General features: G+C 43.7%; 1 protein-coding gene across 1 annotated transcript in view; it reads right to left on the minus strand.

Moving 5' to 3' along the window:
• Nucleotides 1–6,823, minus strand: part of LOC124548134 (tetraspanin-3-like) — a 47,820-nt gene extending 40,997 nt beyond the window's left edge. Inside the window, exon 1 of the mRNA XM_047125156.1 lies at nucleotides 6,705–6,823. Coding sequence (XP_046981112.1) covers nucleotides 6,705–6,782 — 78 coding nt within the window. The 5' untranslated portion in view covers nucleotides 6,783–6,823. The remainder of the gene's footprint in view (nucleotides 1–6,704) is intronic.
• Between the last annotated feature and the right edge of the window lie 8,352 nt (nucleotides 6,824–15,175).

The raw sequence follows: 15,175 nt of genomic DNA on the forward strand, positions 1-15,175 counted from the left end.
GTTAGAATGAAAAACAGTGTCAAAGATATGGACACTTATAACACTTTTTCTACTCTCACAACACAGCTCATCCTGTCCATGGCCAAGAACAGTACAGGTGTGCCACAGGAGCTTGCCAATTAGAGACTCATCACCACTGTTCTACTAACTGCCCATTCAAAGCCAGATGCCAGACAAGACATAATCGAAGTTTTAACTGTCTCGTAGAATAAAATACTTCTCACTTCCGAATCATGGCATGCTCTGATTATGAAGTCACATTATAAACTCCCTGGACACAATTCCTTTCGGCCCCCTTACTAGAACACTCTGCTCGCTTTGGTGTGCTGTGGTCAGTAAAGAACTGGTACCAGGCAGTCATGTGACCCGCCAGCACTGACGTAAGTCATGGCTGGAAAGTGGTGCATACATATCAGCAGGGTGTATGCGGCTCACGTCAACTGAGAAATCATGGGAAAACGTGGGAACTTTTTCATCCGGAAAAAAGTGGAATTTTTTTAAAATTCCATTAACATTTCATTTAGTTGTCTGTTCAATTTTTGCAATTTTGACTGGTAAGAACATACTCTAATAATGAATTTTACTTTAGCATGCTACTGTGTCAATAAGATATAAATAAGATAATAACACCAAAATAAAACTTTAGTTGTAAAAAAAAAAAAAGCATCATTTACAACAACAAAACATAGTGCACCACAAGCGCCTGTTGACAGCAAAACGAGTCAATGACTAGGGCGAAGACTATGTAATACTTTATAACAATAAGCCACCTTCGATGACCGTGATGCCAAAACTATTTACATTTCTAACAGGTCGCGAATAAATATTGTGATTGGTGGTCTGAGGAGCATTACTTGGTTGGTTGGTTTGTTGGGGGAAGGAGACCAGACAGCGAGGTCATCGGTCTCATCGGATTAGGGAAGGAAGTCAGCCGTGCCCTTTGAAAGGAACCATCCTGGCATTTGCCTGGAGCGATTTAGGGAAACCACGGAAAACCTAAATCAGGATGGCCGGACGCGGGATTGAACCGTTGTCCTCCCGAATGTGAGTCCAGTGTCTAACCACTGTGCCACCTCGCTCGGTGGAAGCATTACTTTCAATGAAAATTTCCTTTTACGCAAACTGAATTATGTTATGTGTGAAACTGCCCAATGAATTTCTTAAATAACACAGTGTTTGATTCCTCTTCAAAATTGAAACACTTTGAGAACCATCCACTTCAAAAAATTTCAGGCCCAGAAGACCAGCCATTTATACCATTACTTAAAATGTTACTGGCACATTTGTGTTTGGTATATGTTAAAGGGAAACACACACTAAAAAATACCAAGCTTCAATGTTAGTTTTTCATATTTCCTTAAGGTATTTCATAGATTACAAATTATGCTATAACAGTGGCAAAAAGTTTGACTTGAGCAATTTCACACGTAATTGGCTTTTGTATGGAAAAGTCAAAGTTCTCGGTGGAACATGTACTCAGCCATGTACAGGTAACTCACGAAATGTTCGCTGCACAGCAGTGAAATTTATAATAGTGATTGTCAGAAATATATAGCTGTTGCGATTGAAGCTGTGCTCTTAGGATCCTGCCTAACTGCACTATCGGGGGAAAAAAAACGCAAAAAATTTTTGATGACCAATATTATATGTGAAAGCTTAGCTTCTTATAGTTACACTGGATGTATATTAATTTAAATCATTAACTTTTCGTGTTTGTGTGTTCATGCTACTTAACAGTGATGTTGCTATCGGCTGACTATTGTACATCACTTGCCCTATTTTTGTTGTTGTTGTTGTTGTTGTTGTTGTTGTGGTCTTCAGTCCTGAGACTGGTTTGATGCAGCTCTCCATGCTACTCTATCCTGTGCAAGTGCTTCATCTCCCAGTATGTACTGCAGCCTACATCCTTCTGAATCTGCTTAGTGTATTCATCTCTTGGCCTCCCTCTGCAATTTTTACCCTCCACGCTGCCCTCCAATACTAAATTGGTGATCCCTTGATGCCTCAGAACATGTCCTACCAACCGATCCCTTCTTCTAGTCAAGTTGTGCCACAAACTCCTCTTCTCCCCAATCCTATTCAATACCTCCTCATTAGTTGTGTGATCTACCCATCTAATCTTCAGCATTCTTCTGTAACACCACATTTCGAAAGCTTCTATTCTCTTCTTGTCCAAATTATTTATCGTCCATGTTTCAGTTCCATACAAGGCTACACTCCATACAAATACTTTCAGAAACGACTTCCTGGCACTTAAATCTATACTCGATGTTAACAGATTTCTCTTCTTCAGAAACGCTTTCTTTGCCATTGCCAGTCTACATTTTATATCCTCTCTACTTCGACCATCATCAGTTATTTTGCTCCCCAAATAGCAAAACTCCTTTACTACTTTAAGTGTCTCATTCCCTAATCTAATTCCCTCATCATCACCCAAGTTAACGTGACTACATTCCATTATCCTCGTTTTGATTTTGTTGATGTTCATCTTATATCCTCCTTTCAAGACACTGTCAACTCCATTCAACTGCTCTTCCAAGTCCTTTGCTGTCTCTGACAGGATTAAAATGTCATTGGCGAACCTTAAAGTTTTTGTTTCTTCTCCATGGATTTTAATACCTACTGCAAATTTTTCTTTTGTTTCTTTTATTGCTTGCTCAATATACAGATTGAATAACATTGGGGAGACGCAACAACCCTGTCTCGTTCCCTTCCCAACCACTACTTCCCTTTCATGTCCCTCGACTCTTATAACTGCCACCTGGTTTCTGTACAAATTGTAAATAGCCTTTTGCTCCCTGTATTTTACCCCTGCCACCTTCAGAATTTGAAAGAGAGTATTCCAGTCAACACTGTCAAAAGCTTTCTCTAAGTCTACAAATGCTAGAAACGTTTTTGCCTTTTCTTAGTCTAGCTTCTAAGATAAGTTGTAAGGTCAGTATTGCCTCACCTGTTCCAGTATTTCTAAGGAATCCAAACTGATCTTCCCCGAGGTCCGCTTCTACCAGTTTTTCCATTCGTCTGTAAAGAATTGGCGTTAGTAATTTTCAGCCATGCCTTATTAAACTGATAGTTCGGTAATTTTCTTATCTGTCGACATCTGCTTAGAGTTTTGTCAGGACTGGCTTTCCCAAGGCTGTCTAATGGAATGTTGTCTACTCCCAGGGCCTTGTTTCGACTTAGGTCTTTCAGTGCTCTGTCAAACTCTTCACACAGTATCATATCTCCCATTTCATCTTCATCTACATCCTCTTCCAACTCCATAATATTGCCCTCAGGTACCTCGCCCTTGTATAGACCATCTATATACTCCTTCCGTCTTCCTGCTTTCCCTTCTTTGCTTAGAACTGGGTTTCCATTTGAGCTCTTGATATTCATGCAAGTGGTTCTCTTTTCTCCAAAGGTCTCTTTGATTTTCCTGTAGGCAGTATCTATCTTACCCCTCATGAGATAAGCCTCTACATCCCTACATTTGTCCTCTAGCCGTCCCTGCTTAGCCATTTTGCTTTTCCTGTCGATCTCATTTTTGAGACGTATGTATTCCTTTTTGCCTGCTACATTTACTGCATTTTTATATTTTCTCCTTTCATAAATTAAATTCAATATTTCTTCTGTCACCCAAGGATTTCTACTAGCCCTCGTATTTTTACCTACTTGATCCTCTGCTGCCTTCACTATCACTCGTCCTATGCTCTAAATGTCTGCTGTCACTGGCTGGCGAGATCACGTGACTTATGATTGGCAGCGTATTTATATGTTCGTAACATGATAATATGCAGTGCATGTGTTGCCGCACATCATAGATCTTTCCAAAATGCATTGTTTTTGCTGGCTTTCGTTTTCCAAAGTGCTGGGAAGTTCTACACCTGTGTATAAAACCTTTACCATTCAAAGGATGGATAAGTTTTTGTAGCTCCAAGGGAATGTATAGTGTCACTTAACACAGAAAAAAAGTACTTTTACCTGGGGTATAGTGTACTTTCACATAGGAAAAAGTGTATTTGTAACTGGGAAATCCGGGAATTTTTTTTCCTGTGTGCATATACACCTTGATCAGTGAGTTGTATGGAACCAGTCCACTTGGGTGGATGTGAAAGCAGGACAGAATGGCACAGAAGAGTTATCTTCTTTGTGCATGTTACCACACTGTTTTGCAGTTGCCTGATTTATTGCTGTAACAATGTGGACTATCGAAAGTGTCTACAAGGAATGTTGTGCAACATGCAGTCCTGTAACAAAACCTAAGAACAGTGGTAGTAAAAAGATCCTAACCGACAGGGACCAGACACAAGTTTCACACTCTAACAGTGGTACTCAGTTTTAAGCCCAACAGGAATTGCTGCTGTCTCTGAACGCAGGGTCCTCTCAGTTTCTGAACAAACACCGCAAAGGTAAACGCTTATAATGGACATTTGGAGTCAGGTATGGCACCACACAAAATGCCATGCTCACTGCCGCACATAAAGTTGCACATCTTTACTAGGCCAACCAGCACAAACATTTGACTGTAGCATATTGGAAGTGTGTAGCGTGCTGCTATTTGTCATGATTTAGTCTCTTTGTTAAAAGATGCAAACTGTCAAATACACTGATGACCGAATGATGTATAACCTGCATTGTACAGAGGATGTACTCTTGCTGAAGGTGTTTCTCATACCATGACTTGGGCCCCCTGACTCAGGCTACCACGAATATGAATCAAGACCTTTATTTCAACATCTTTGAAGACCAAGCATTTCCCTTTCATCTAAATCTTCAGCATGAATATGCTGTGGAAACTCCCGAGTTTCAACCGAGCGAGGTGGCGCAGTGGCTAGCACACTGGACTCGCATTCGGGAGGATAACGGTTCAATCCCGTGTCCGGCCATCCTGATTTAGGTTTTCCGTGATTTCCCGAAATCGCTCCAGGCAAATGCCGGGATGATTCCTTCGAAAGGGCTTGGCCTACTTCCTTTCCTAATCCGATGAGACCGATGACCTTGCTGTCTGGTCCCCTCCCTCAAACCAACCCAACCCAACCCAACTCCTGAGTTTCAAGATGACAACATCTGGGTTCACAGGACTGCACACATAGATTCCCGGTTCTATTGCATCTTGAATGGTCCACTAGAACACCAAATCTTAGTCCCATAGAAAATGTATGGGATTGTTTGGAACATTTGTTGAAACATACCAACAACAGTTTGGTAGCTCTATGTGATGTAACCATCAGCTAGTAGTTTGAACTGGACATTGCATATCTGAAGAAACTTGTGGATTCTGCCCATCACCACAGACCATTGTTAGAACTAGAGGTGGTGTTACTCGGTGTTAGCATGGTATCTCCTGGCAGTGATCAATTTTCTGCCCAGTGTACAAATACTTATTGCATTAGATTGATGCAGAACTTCATAGCGTTTTTCCATAAGTTTAATAAATGTAACAGATACACTTAACAGAGAATTTACTCATTAACACTGTACTCTCCTTCACTATTTGCAACAGTCTGTCAACACCAGGGTAACTTCTCGATTTTACGGTTGTAGAAATCATGTGGTTTTGTGGTGAAGAACTCATTGAACCATGTTCAGAGTGCATTTTGACCCAGAAAGAATGCTCATTGAAGCTTGCTCCATCGAGGGGGGAGTATTAGGTGAATAAGGTGAGTGCAGAATGACTTTCCAACCCAACTCCTGTATAGTGTTTTTTGTCAGTATAGCAGATTACAGGTAGGAGTTACTTTGGAATAGGATCACTGCTCACAGCCTTCCTGATCACTGTTCTTGGACTGCATCTCAAGACATCTCTGTTGTTGACAATTAATGTCAGCAGTGATGGTTACACTTCAGGGGAGCAATTCGTAGTGCACTGTATCGCACCGTTCCACCAGATGCATAACATTATCTTTTGTGGATGCGCATAGGTCTTTGTATGGGGTGTTGCTGCTTTGTTTGGGCTCAACCACTCTTTACTTTTCCTTATGTTAGCATAAAGACACTATTTCTCGTCACCAGTAACGATTTAGGATAGGAATGGTCAGTGTTGTTCACAAGCCGACTGACGACGAGCAAGCAGAGACGGACATATGCAACTACCGATTTTTTCTGATTTTGGCTTAGAGCGTGCTGTACCCATACACCCAACTTTCGAACCTTCCCCATTGCCTGTAAACGTCGCCCAATTGTGGAATGATCAAAGTTCATAACATTTTCCAGCTCTCGAGTACACTGAAGTGGATCATTCTGGATTAATGCGTGTCAACGATCTTCATCAAACATCGAAGGAGAGGGTCACGATCCTTCTTAAAAAGAAAAAAAAGAAACATTTTCTTGCCATGCCCTGTCCAATGATATTATTCCCGTATAAGGAGGAAATGTATCTGCCTGTCTCCAATGCTGTCACCCCTCTATTGAACTCAAACAGAATAATATGTCAGAAATGTCCGATTTCTCCACATGTGCTGCATTTTATAGCAACTCCATTCGCTTCCTCTATATGACAAAATGTCACTCAGATAGCATCAGTGAACTATAGATAAAAATGACAATCTATAAATAAACCGTTAGCAACCGGAGTACCAACATGCAAAACAAGAACGTTACGAACTTGTGCACGAACCTAATACAATAATATGACATGGAAATATGTGGCGTGTTCATGTGCGAATCTGTTTCAGATGCCGCCAGCATCGTGTAGATTTTCTGCCCGCGAACCGTAGGCCTACCGATCTCTGCAAACTGTCCCAAGAGTGCCGGAGGTCTGCGGAGTATCGGCTGAGGGCAGCGCGCATGACGGCGCCCATCGAGTCCCTGGCGGCGCCGGGCACCAGCACGAGGCCGCTGGGCAGCGGGGCGGCGGGGGGCGGCAGGCTGGTGGCGCCGTGGGCGGCGGGCACGAACGCCAGCGCCGCGCGCTGCTCCACTGTCTGCCACGCGCCGCCCACCAGCATCACCAGCGCCAGGCTCGCCAGCGACAGGATCTGCAACGTCACGGAGCGGAACGTCTCTGACGATTCTCGGGAAGAACGTTTTGTTTTCGTGACACACAGCGAAGGTTGCATCAGGACTCTTCACATTTTTCTTACGAGTGTTCTCACACAAAATATACCAAATATACGAAAGCGCAAAACGATTTAGGATTTACAATACCAGGATAAAGAAAAAGCTTGCAGTATTTGTAAGTTAGAACATAAGCAGATAAATACTGTTTTCTAATGAAAAACCAACTAACATCGAAAAAGTCAGCTCGGTTGACAGAAAAAATACCATTTTTGGACGTTGAATAAAAATCTCTCGGTGTACATGCCGCGTCAATTCAGGATAAAACTCCGAGCTTTCGACCACTACCTCCATTGTCGTCGTCAGGGCTAAAAAACTATTGTAAACAATTTTTTTTCTTCGGGCTGGCAGCAGCATATGCGCTGCTCTTCAGCCGAAAGACAGAACAAACAATAGAAGACATTTAAAAATATACAAAGGAGAAAACATGGTAAACATAGATATAAAAAAAGGGGAACATCATGGAAGGCAATAGACAAAAAAGGGGCGACTGTAAAATGGAGATAAAAACCATAAAAAAGTAGCGCGCACAAAAAACCACATACTGGGACAATTAAAAGAACACAAGGCACAGTATGACCGGTGCATGAAAGTGTCGACGGATGGCGTAGCCCATAACAAACACTGACAGTGACACTAAGTACAAGGCCAGCACACAATTAAAATCACACCTCTTGACACACAGGAGAAACAGCACTAAACACAATACTGACGTGGCACACTGACGATGATCAAAATGGAGGATCTGCCAGGCACAAGGAGATGAGGGAGACCGGAAGATGGGAGGGAGGGGAAGAGAGTTGGGTGGGGAGCGCGCTGAAGAGGGCCAGGTAGGGAGGGATGTGCGAAGGAAAGAAGCTAGGATGGGGTGCAGGTTCTCAGGGGGGGAAGGAGGAAAATCCGCTATGGGAGAAGGACGGGAGAGGAAAAAGGGGGCCCTGGGGAGGGCGGGGAACAAGGCCAGGTTATAGTTGGAAGGAAGGGTAGATCTCACGGCGAAGTTCGTCATCCGGGAGTCGTAAACTAGCGAGGCTCCCACTTTTATATGCAAAGGACGGCTTATGATTGGCTGGAATATGTCATAGCAACAGCGATATGGCTCGTAGTGAAGTGGTGCCCTCTACTTCCATAGATGCAGTTTCTATCCCGCGTTGCTTGTAGCACCATCCCTTGAATCAGGAGGTAAAGTGCGGGAAGTTTTCCTCTGCGATTTTTCTTTATCCAATGCACCGTTGGACCTTCTGAGGCCTGTTCTGGCAAGAGTTTTAGTTTGAGATGCTTTTACTGCTTTATCTTGTTTGTCCTGCAGAGACAAAATCTGCACTGAGATTTTTATTCAAGAAATACGTCGCGAAATACTTGTAGCCATATTTTTGGACGTTATTTGCCAGCGGTACAGTGCAGATTTTGTATCTGCGACACGTAAGCATACCGATCTCTGTAGGACAAACAGGATAATGCAATAAAACCATCTCAAACTATAACTCTTGCGAGAACAGGTCTCAGAAGGTCCAACGATGCTGACCGACCACTGTGTCAGTCCTTGCTGATAGGTGTCACTGGATGCGGAAATGTTGAGGCAAGTGAGCATACTGCTCTTGCAGCCGTTATCAGCTTCCGCGACCAGAGACCCAACTTCTCAATTGACCTCACAAGGACTGAGTGCACCCCCCTTCCAACAACGCTCGGCAGGCCCGGACAGCTACCCACCCAAGTGCAAGTCTAGCTCGATAGCACTTATCTTTGTTGATCTGGCAGCAAATAGGTGTCTACGTACGACCTACTAAATATTGTTTCATGTGTTTGCGTCCATATATTTTATCGAAGAAAATGTCAATGTTCTGAAATATGTGGACGACACTTTCAATTCCTAGGAAAATTGAAAATTTATCATAGGACTCTTGTCAATAACATCGGTCACAAATTTTGCTTTGAGCATTAATTTAATCTGCTATCATGGCTACTGCCATAATTCTGATACTACATTCATGCTTTTTGTAAGACGGGCTGCCTCTCCTGGACACACACTCACCATTCACAACTGGGCTGAGTGACGAGGCTTTGTATAGATATCCATCTAGTGTGATCGCATCACCATTTCACACTGACATTCCGTCTCATTCCACGAAGGTCCATTATGGCCCATCGTCCAGGCCTGGACAAGGTCCTTGTCTTTGGCGGGAAATCGTGAGCTAACCCAGGAACGACTCACGATCCGCCTTACGGGTTTACTCTATCCCGCGGGAGAAAGGACACTGCTGACAGTGGGTTAGCCACGGCGCATGGAAGTTTTATGGAGTGTACGCTGTGAAACTTCCTGGTAGTTGCAAGCTGTGAGGAAGAGTGCGGGCCGGCCGGTGTGGCCGTGCGGTTAAAGGCGCTTCGGTCTGGAACCGCGTGACTGCTACGGTCGCAGGTTCGATTCCTGCCTCGGGCATGGATATGTGTGATGTCCTTAGGTTAGTTAGGTTTAATTAGTTCTAAGTTCTAGGCGACTGATGACCTCAGAAGTTAAGTCGCATAGTGCTCAGAGCCATTTGAAGAGTGCGGTTTGTACTTGATATAGTTCAGTCAGTAAGAGTAGCGTCCACAGAAGTCAAGGTTCCATCCATCACACAGCTTAGTTTGTTAGGAGTTTTCACAACAGTGTAAATTGTATTACAGGGTGGAAGATTAATGCAGGGAAGGCTAGAATTTAACTTTCTGGCAAATCGAGGTTCCCAATGTGAGACCACAAGCTCAGTTGGAAGTGGATAGAGCAAGAAAGTGACCGTGGCCTTTCTGAGGGAACTGTTCCAGCACTCGACTGGTTAATTTCAGGAAAAGTAAATTAAAGGACACCCACGAGTCAGGATGATTAAATGAACACTACTTCTCTCAAATACGTGTCCAGTGCCAGTAACACAACACTACACCACCTTGTTAGGTAAAATGTTTGCAAGAAGACGATCTAGATGAGTTGTCGTCGTTCAAAAAGAGATAGTGTTTCTATAATTTCAGACTTAGTAAGGCGATCGGGGCATCAAGGTCTGAGTACGAAGTCTCTTCGTCAGGGAAGTACTGTAAAGCAGATTGTTGTTTGGTTGCATTTTTTATAGTCTCCAGACATCACACACTCAGCCAGTTTCTAATATAAGAGGTAGTCCTAATGTTTCAATTATTAACTCGAAAAATTAAGTATTTTTAACTATTTTTTTTGGTTCCAGGCACATGTCTATAGTCCTGGTATACACTGAAATTCCCAAGCCACGGTGCCGAAGCACGATTCCAGAGGGGCCCGAACATAAAGGCATTTGAAGGGAACAATGCTGCATTAACCCATGCTGGTTCGGTATTAGGTTGGTGTATAAGTTCGTAGCGTTGTCCGTAAGTTTAATAAACACAACAGATACACATAACAGAGACATAAAGCAGCAATAATATATTCTCTTGCATTATTTGCAACAGTCTGTCAAGGCTGAGGTAAATTTTCGTTTCTGCGACTGTAGAAATCACGTGGTTTTGGGCGAAAAACACGTCGAGCTCTGTTCTGAGTGTATGTTCGTCCGGAAATGAAGTTCCTCGAAAGTTGTTCGGTAGGGAGTGGAGAGAATCTGAGGCGAAAGATCAGGTGAATAAGGTGGATGCGGAATGACTTTCCAACCCAACTCCTGTATATTGTTTTTTGTCAGTTTAACAGAATGCAGGCGGGCATTACCGTGGAGTAGCATCACTTCACGCAGTCTTCCTGGTCGTTGTTCTTGGGTTGGGTCTGCAAGACGTTTCAGTTGTTGACAATAAGAGTCAGCAGTGATGGTTATATATCAGGGAAGCAATTCGTAGTATACTACACCGTTGTTGTTCCACCAGATGCATAACATTATCTTTTGTGGATGCGCACAAGTCTTTGTACGGGGAGTCGCTCTTCCTTTCTTTTCCTTATGTTAGCATGAAGACACCATTTCTCGACAGCAATAACGATAGATGGTAGGAATGGTCGGTGTTGTTCACGAGCCAATTGGTGACGAGCAGTCAGTGATCATTTACGGCCACCCGCCGATTTTTGTCTTTTTGGCTTAAGGAATACTATCTACATCTACATTTATACTCCGCAAGCCACCCAACGGTGTGTGGCGGAGGGCACTTTACGTGCCACTGTCATTACCTCCCTTTCCTGTTCAGGTCGCATATGGTTCGCGGGAAGAACGACTGCCGGAAAGCCTCCGTGCGCGCTCGAATCTCTCTAATTTTACATTCGTGATCTCCTCGGGAGGTATAAGTAGGGGGAAGCAATATATTCGATACCTCATCCAGAAACGCACCCTCTCGAAACCTGGACAGCAAGCTACACCGCGATGCAGAGCGCCTCTCCTGCAAAGTCTGCCACTTGAGTTTGCTAAACATCTCCGTAACGCTATCACGCTTACCAAATAACCCTGTGACGAAACGCGCCGCTCTTCTTTGGATCTTCTCTATCTCCTCTGTCAACCCGACCTGGTACGGATCCCACACTGATGAGCAATACTCAGGTATAGGTCGAACGAGTGTTTTGTAAGCCACTTCCTTTGTTGATGGACTACGTTTTCTAAGGACTCTCCCAATGAATCTCAACCTGGCACCCGCCTTACCAACAATTAATTTTATATGATCATTCCACTTGAAATCGTTCCGTACGCATACTCCCAGATATTTTACAGAAGTAACTGCTACCAGTGTTTGTTCCGCTATCATATAATCATACAATAAAGGATCCTTCTTTCTATGTATTCGCAATACATTACATTTGTCTATGTTAAGGGTCAGTTGCCACTCCCTGCACCAAGTGCCTATCCGCTGCAGATCTTACTGCATTTCGCTGCAATTTTCTAATGCTGCAACTTCTCTGTATACTACTGCATCATCCGCGAAAAGTCGCATGGAACTTCCGACACTATCTATTAGGTCATTTACATATATTGCGAAAAGCAATGGTCCCATAACACTCCCCTATGGCATCCCAGAGGTTACTTTAACGTCTGTAGACGTCTCTCCATTGAGAACAACATGCTGTGTTCTGTTTGCTAAAAACTCTGCAATCCAGCTACACAGCTGGTCTGATATTCCGTAGGCTCTTACTTTGTTTATCAGGCGACAGTGCGGAACTGTATCGAACGCCTTCCGGAAGTCAATGCTATACCAACGCATCCGATTTTTGAACCTACCGCAATGCATGAAAATGTCGCAGGATGGTGGAATGATCACAGCTCATTACATTTGCCAGGTCTCGAGTACACTGCTTCCTGAACGTCGCTAATGTCAAAACGATCCTCCTTAAAACGAGAAAACCATTTTCTTGCCTTGCTCTGTCCAGTGGCATTATGTTCTTACACGGCGCAAATGTTTCTGGCTGCCTCCGCTAACGTCACTCCTCTATTGAACTCAAACAGAAGAGTTTGTAGGAAGCGTTAGGATTTCTTGGCTCCCCATTTTCTTGCGTTCACAGGGCCAGTCACTACACCAAATAACAAAATGACAATGTATAAACTCCGATAGTAGCAGTGAACTACAACAAAAAAATGACAATTGATAATTAAACCCATAGGAACCAGAAAACCGACACGCAAAACAAAAACGCTACGAACTTATGCATCAATCTAATAGGAGAATACAGCAGTGTGTATTGTTTTGTGCATTAAACCGGGGACCTAGAAACGATGGAGAGACTTCGTCCCGCCGTAGCCCTCAGTGGTACTCAACCCCACAACAGGCCACAGCAGTCCACCCGCCCCATCGCTGCCCCACACCGAACCCAGGGTAATTGTGCGGTTCAGCACCAAGTGGACACCCCCTCCCCCCTTCCCTCATACCAGACGAGTGTAATCCCAAATGTTTGCATGGTAGAGCAATTATGATGTACGCGTGCGTGGAGACAGTGTTTGCGCAGCAATCGTCGACATAGTGTAACTGAGACAGAATAAGGGGAACCAGCCCACATTTTCCGAGGTAGATGGAAAACAGCCTTAAAACCCATCGACAGGCCGGCCGGCACACCGGACCTCGACACTAATCCCCGGGGCGGATTCGTGCCGGGGACCGGCACGCCTTCCCGCTCGGGAATACGGCAGTAATGTACCATCATACCCTGGCGGGCCAAAATATTATGATCTCAGCCACAGCGAGATTGAATGCCGTCTGGTGGCGTTGCGGGCACGTAGCATGGGAAGGAAAGAATATAAGTACAGCACAGACGAATGGGGAATCATTCTGCGACGAAATGGGCCACCAAATGTGGAATACCTTGACATAAGTGAAGTTGACAAAGGACAAGTTGTTATTGCCCAGCACCTGGGATTGCGCATCGGGGAACAGCGAAGCTGATTGGCTGTTCGTGTGCTACTGTCGTCAGCATCTGTACACAGTGGTTGAAAGATGGCGAAACCACAAATAGGCGACAAAATGTAGGACGCCCATGACTCATCTCAGAATATGGAGGTCGCAGGCTTGCCCGTTCTGTAAACCAGTATAGGAAGCGGTATATGGCAGATTTAACGAAGAGTAAAATGCTGGTGCAGGCAAAAGTATTTCGAAGCTCACCGTTCAGCGAACGGCTGAAAGCAAGGGGAAACTACAGCCGTAATTTTTCCCGAGGGCATGCAGCTTTACTGTATGATTACATGATGATGGTGTCCTCTTGGGTAAAATATTCCGGAGGTAAAATAGTCCCCCATTCGGATCTCCGGGCGGGGACTACTCAAGAGGATGTCGTTATCAGGAGAAAGAAAACTGGCGTTCTACGGATCGGAGCGTGGAATGTCAGATCCCTTAATCGGGCAGGTAGGTTAGAAAATTTAAAAAGGGAAATGGATAGGTTGAAGTTAGATATAGTGGGAATTAGTGAAGTTCGGTGGCAGGAGGAACAAGACTTCTGGTCAGGTGACTACAGGGTTATAAACACAAAATCAAATAGGGGTAATGCAGGAGTAGGTTTAATAATGAATAGGAAAATAGGAATGCGGGTAAGCTACTACAAACAGCATAGTGAACGCATTGTTGTGGCCAAGATAGATACGAAGCCCACGCCTACTACAGTAGTACAAGTTTATATGCCAACTAGCTCTGCAGATGACGAAGAAATTGAAGAAATGTATGATGAAATAAAAGAAATTATTCAGATTGTGAAGGGAAACGAAAATTTAATAGTCATGGGTGACTGGAATTCGAGTGTAGGAAAAGGGAGAGAAGGAAACATAGTAGGTGAATATGGATTGGGGGACAGAAATGAAAGAGGAAGCCGCCTGGTCGAATTTTGCACAGAGCACAACATAATCATAACAAACACTTGGTTTAAGAATCATGAAAGAAGGTTGTATACATGGAAGAACCCTGGAGATACTAAAAGGTATCAGATAGATTATATAATGGTAAGACAGAGATTTAGGAACCAGGTTTTAAATTGTAAGACATTTCCAGGGGCAGATGTGGACTCTGACCACAATCTATTGGTTATGACCTGTAGATTAAAACTGAAGAAACTGCAGAAAGGTGGGAATTTAAGGAGATGGGACCTGGGTAAACTAAAAGAACCAGAGGTTGTACAGAGATTCAGGGAGAGCATAAGGGAGCAATTGACAGGAATGGGGGAAATAAATACAGTAGAAGAAGAATGGGTAGCTTTGAGGGAGGAAGTAGTGAAGGCAGCAGAGGATCAAGTAGGTAAAAAGACGAGGGCTAGTAGAAATCCTTGGGTAACAGAAGAAATATTGAATTTAATTGATGAAAGGAGAAAATATAAAAATGCAGTAAGTGAAACAGGCAAAAAGGAATACAAACGTCTCAAAAATGAGATCGACAGGAAGTGCAAAATGGCTAAGCAGGGATGGCTAGAGGACAAATGTAAGGATGTAGAGGCCTATCTCACTAGGGGTAAGATAGATACCGCCTACAGGAAAATTAAAGAGACCTTTGGAGATAAGAGAACGACTTGTATGAATATCAAGAGCTCAGATGGAAACCCAGTTCTAAGCAAAGAAGGGAAAGCAGAAAGGTGGAAGGAGTATATAGAGGGTCTATACAAGGGCGATGTACTTGAGGATAATATTATGGAAATGGAAGAGGATGTAGATGAAGATGAAATGGGAGATAAGATACTGCATGAAGAGTTTGACAGAGCACTGAGAGA

The sequence above is a fragment of the Schistocerca americana genome, chromosome 1 (genome assembly GCF_021461395.2).
Source record: "Schistocerca americana isolate TAMUIC-IGC-003095 chromosome 1, iqSchAmer2.1, whole genome shotgun sequence".
NCBI classification, from domain to species: Eukaryota; Metazoa; Arthropoda; class Insecta; order Orthoptera; family Acrididae; genus Schistocerca; species Schistocerca americana.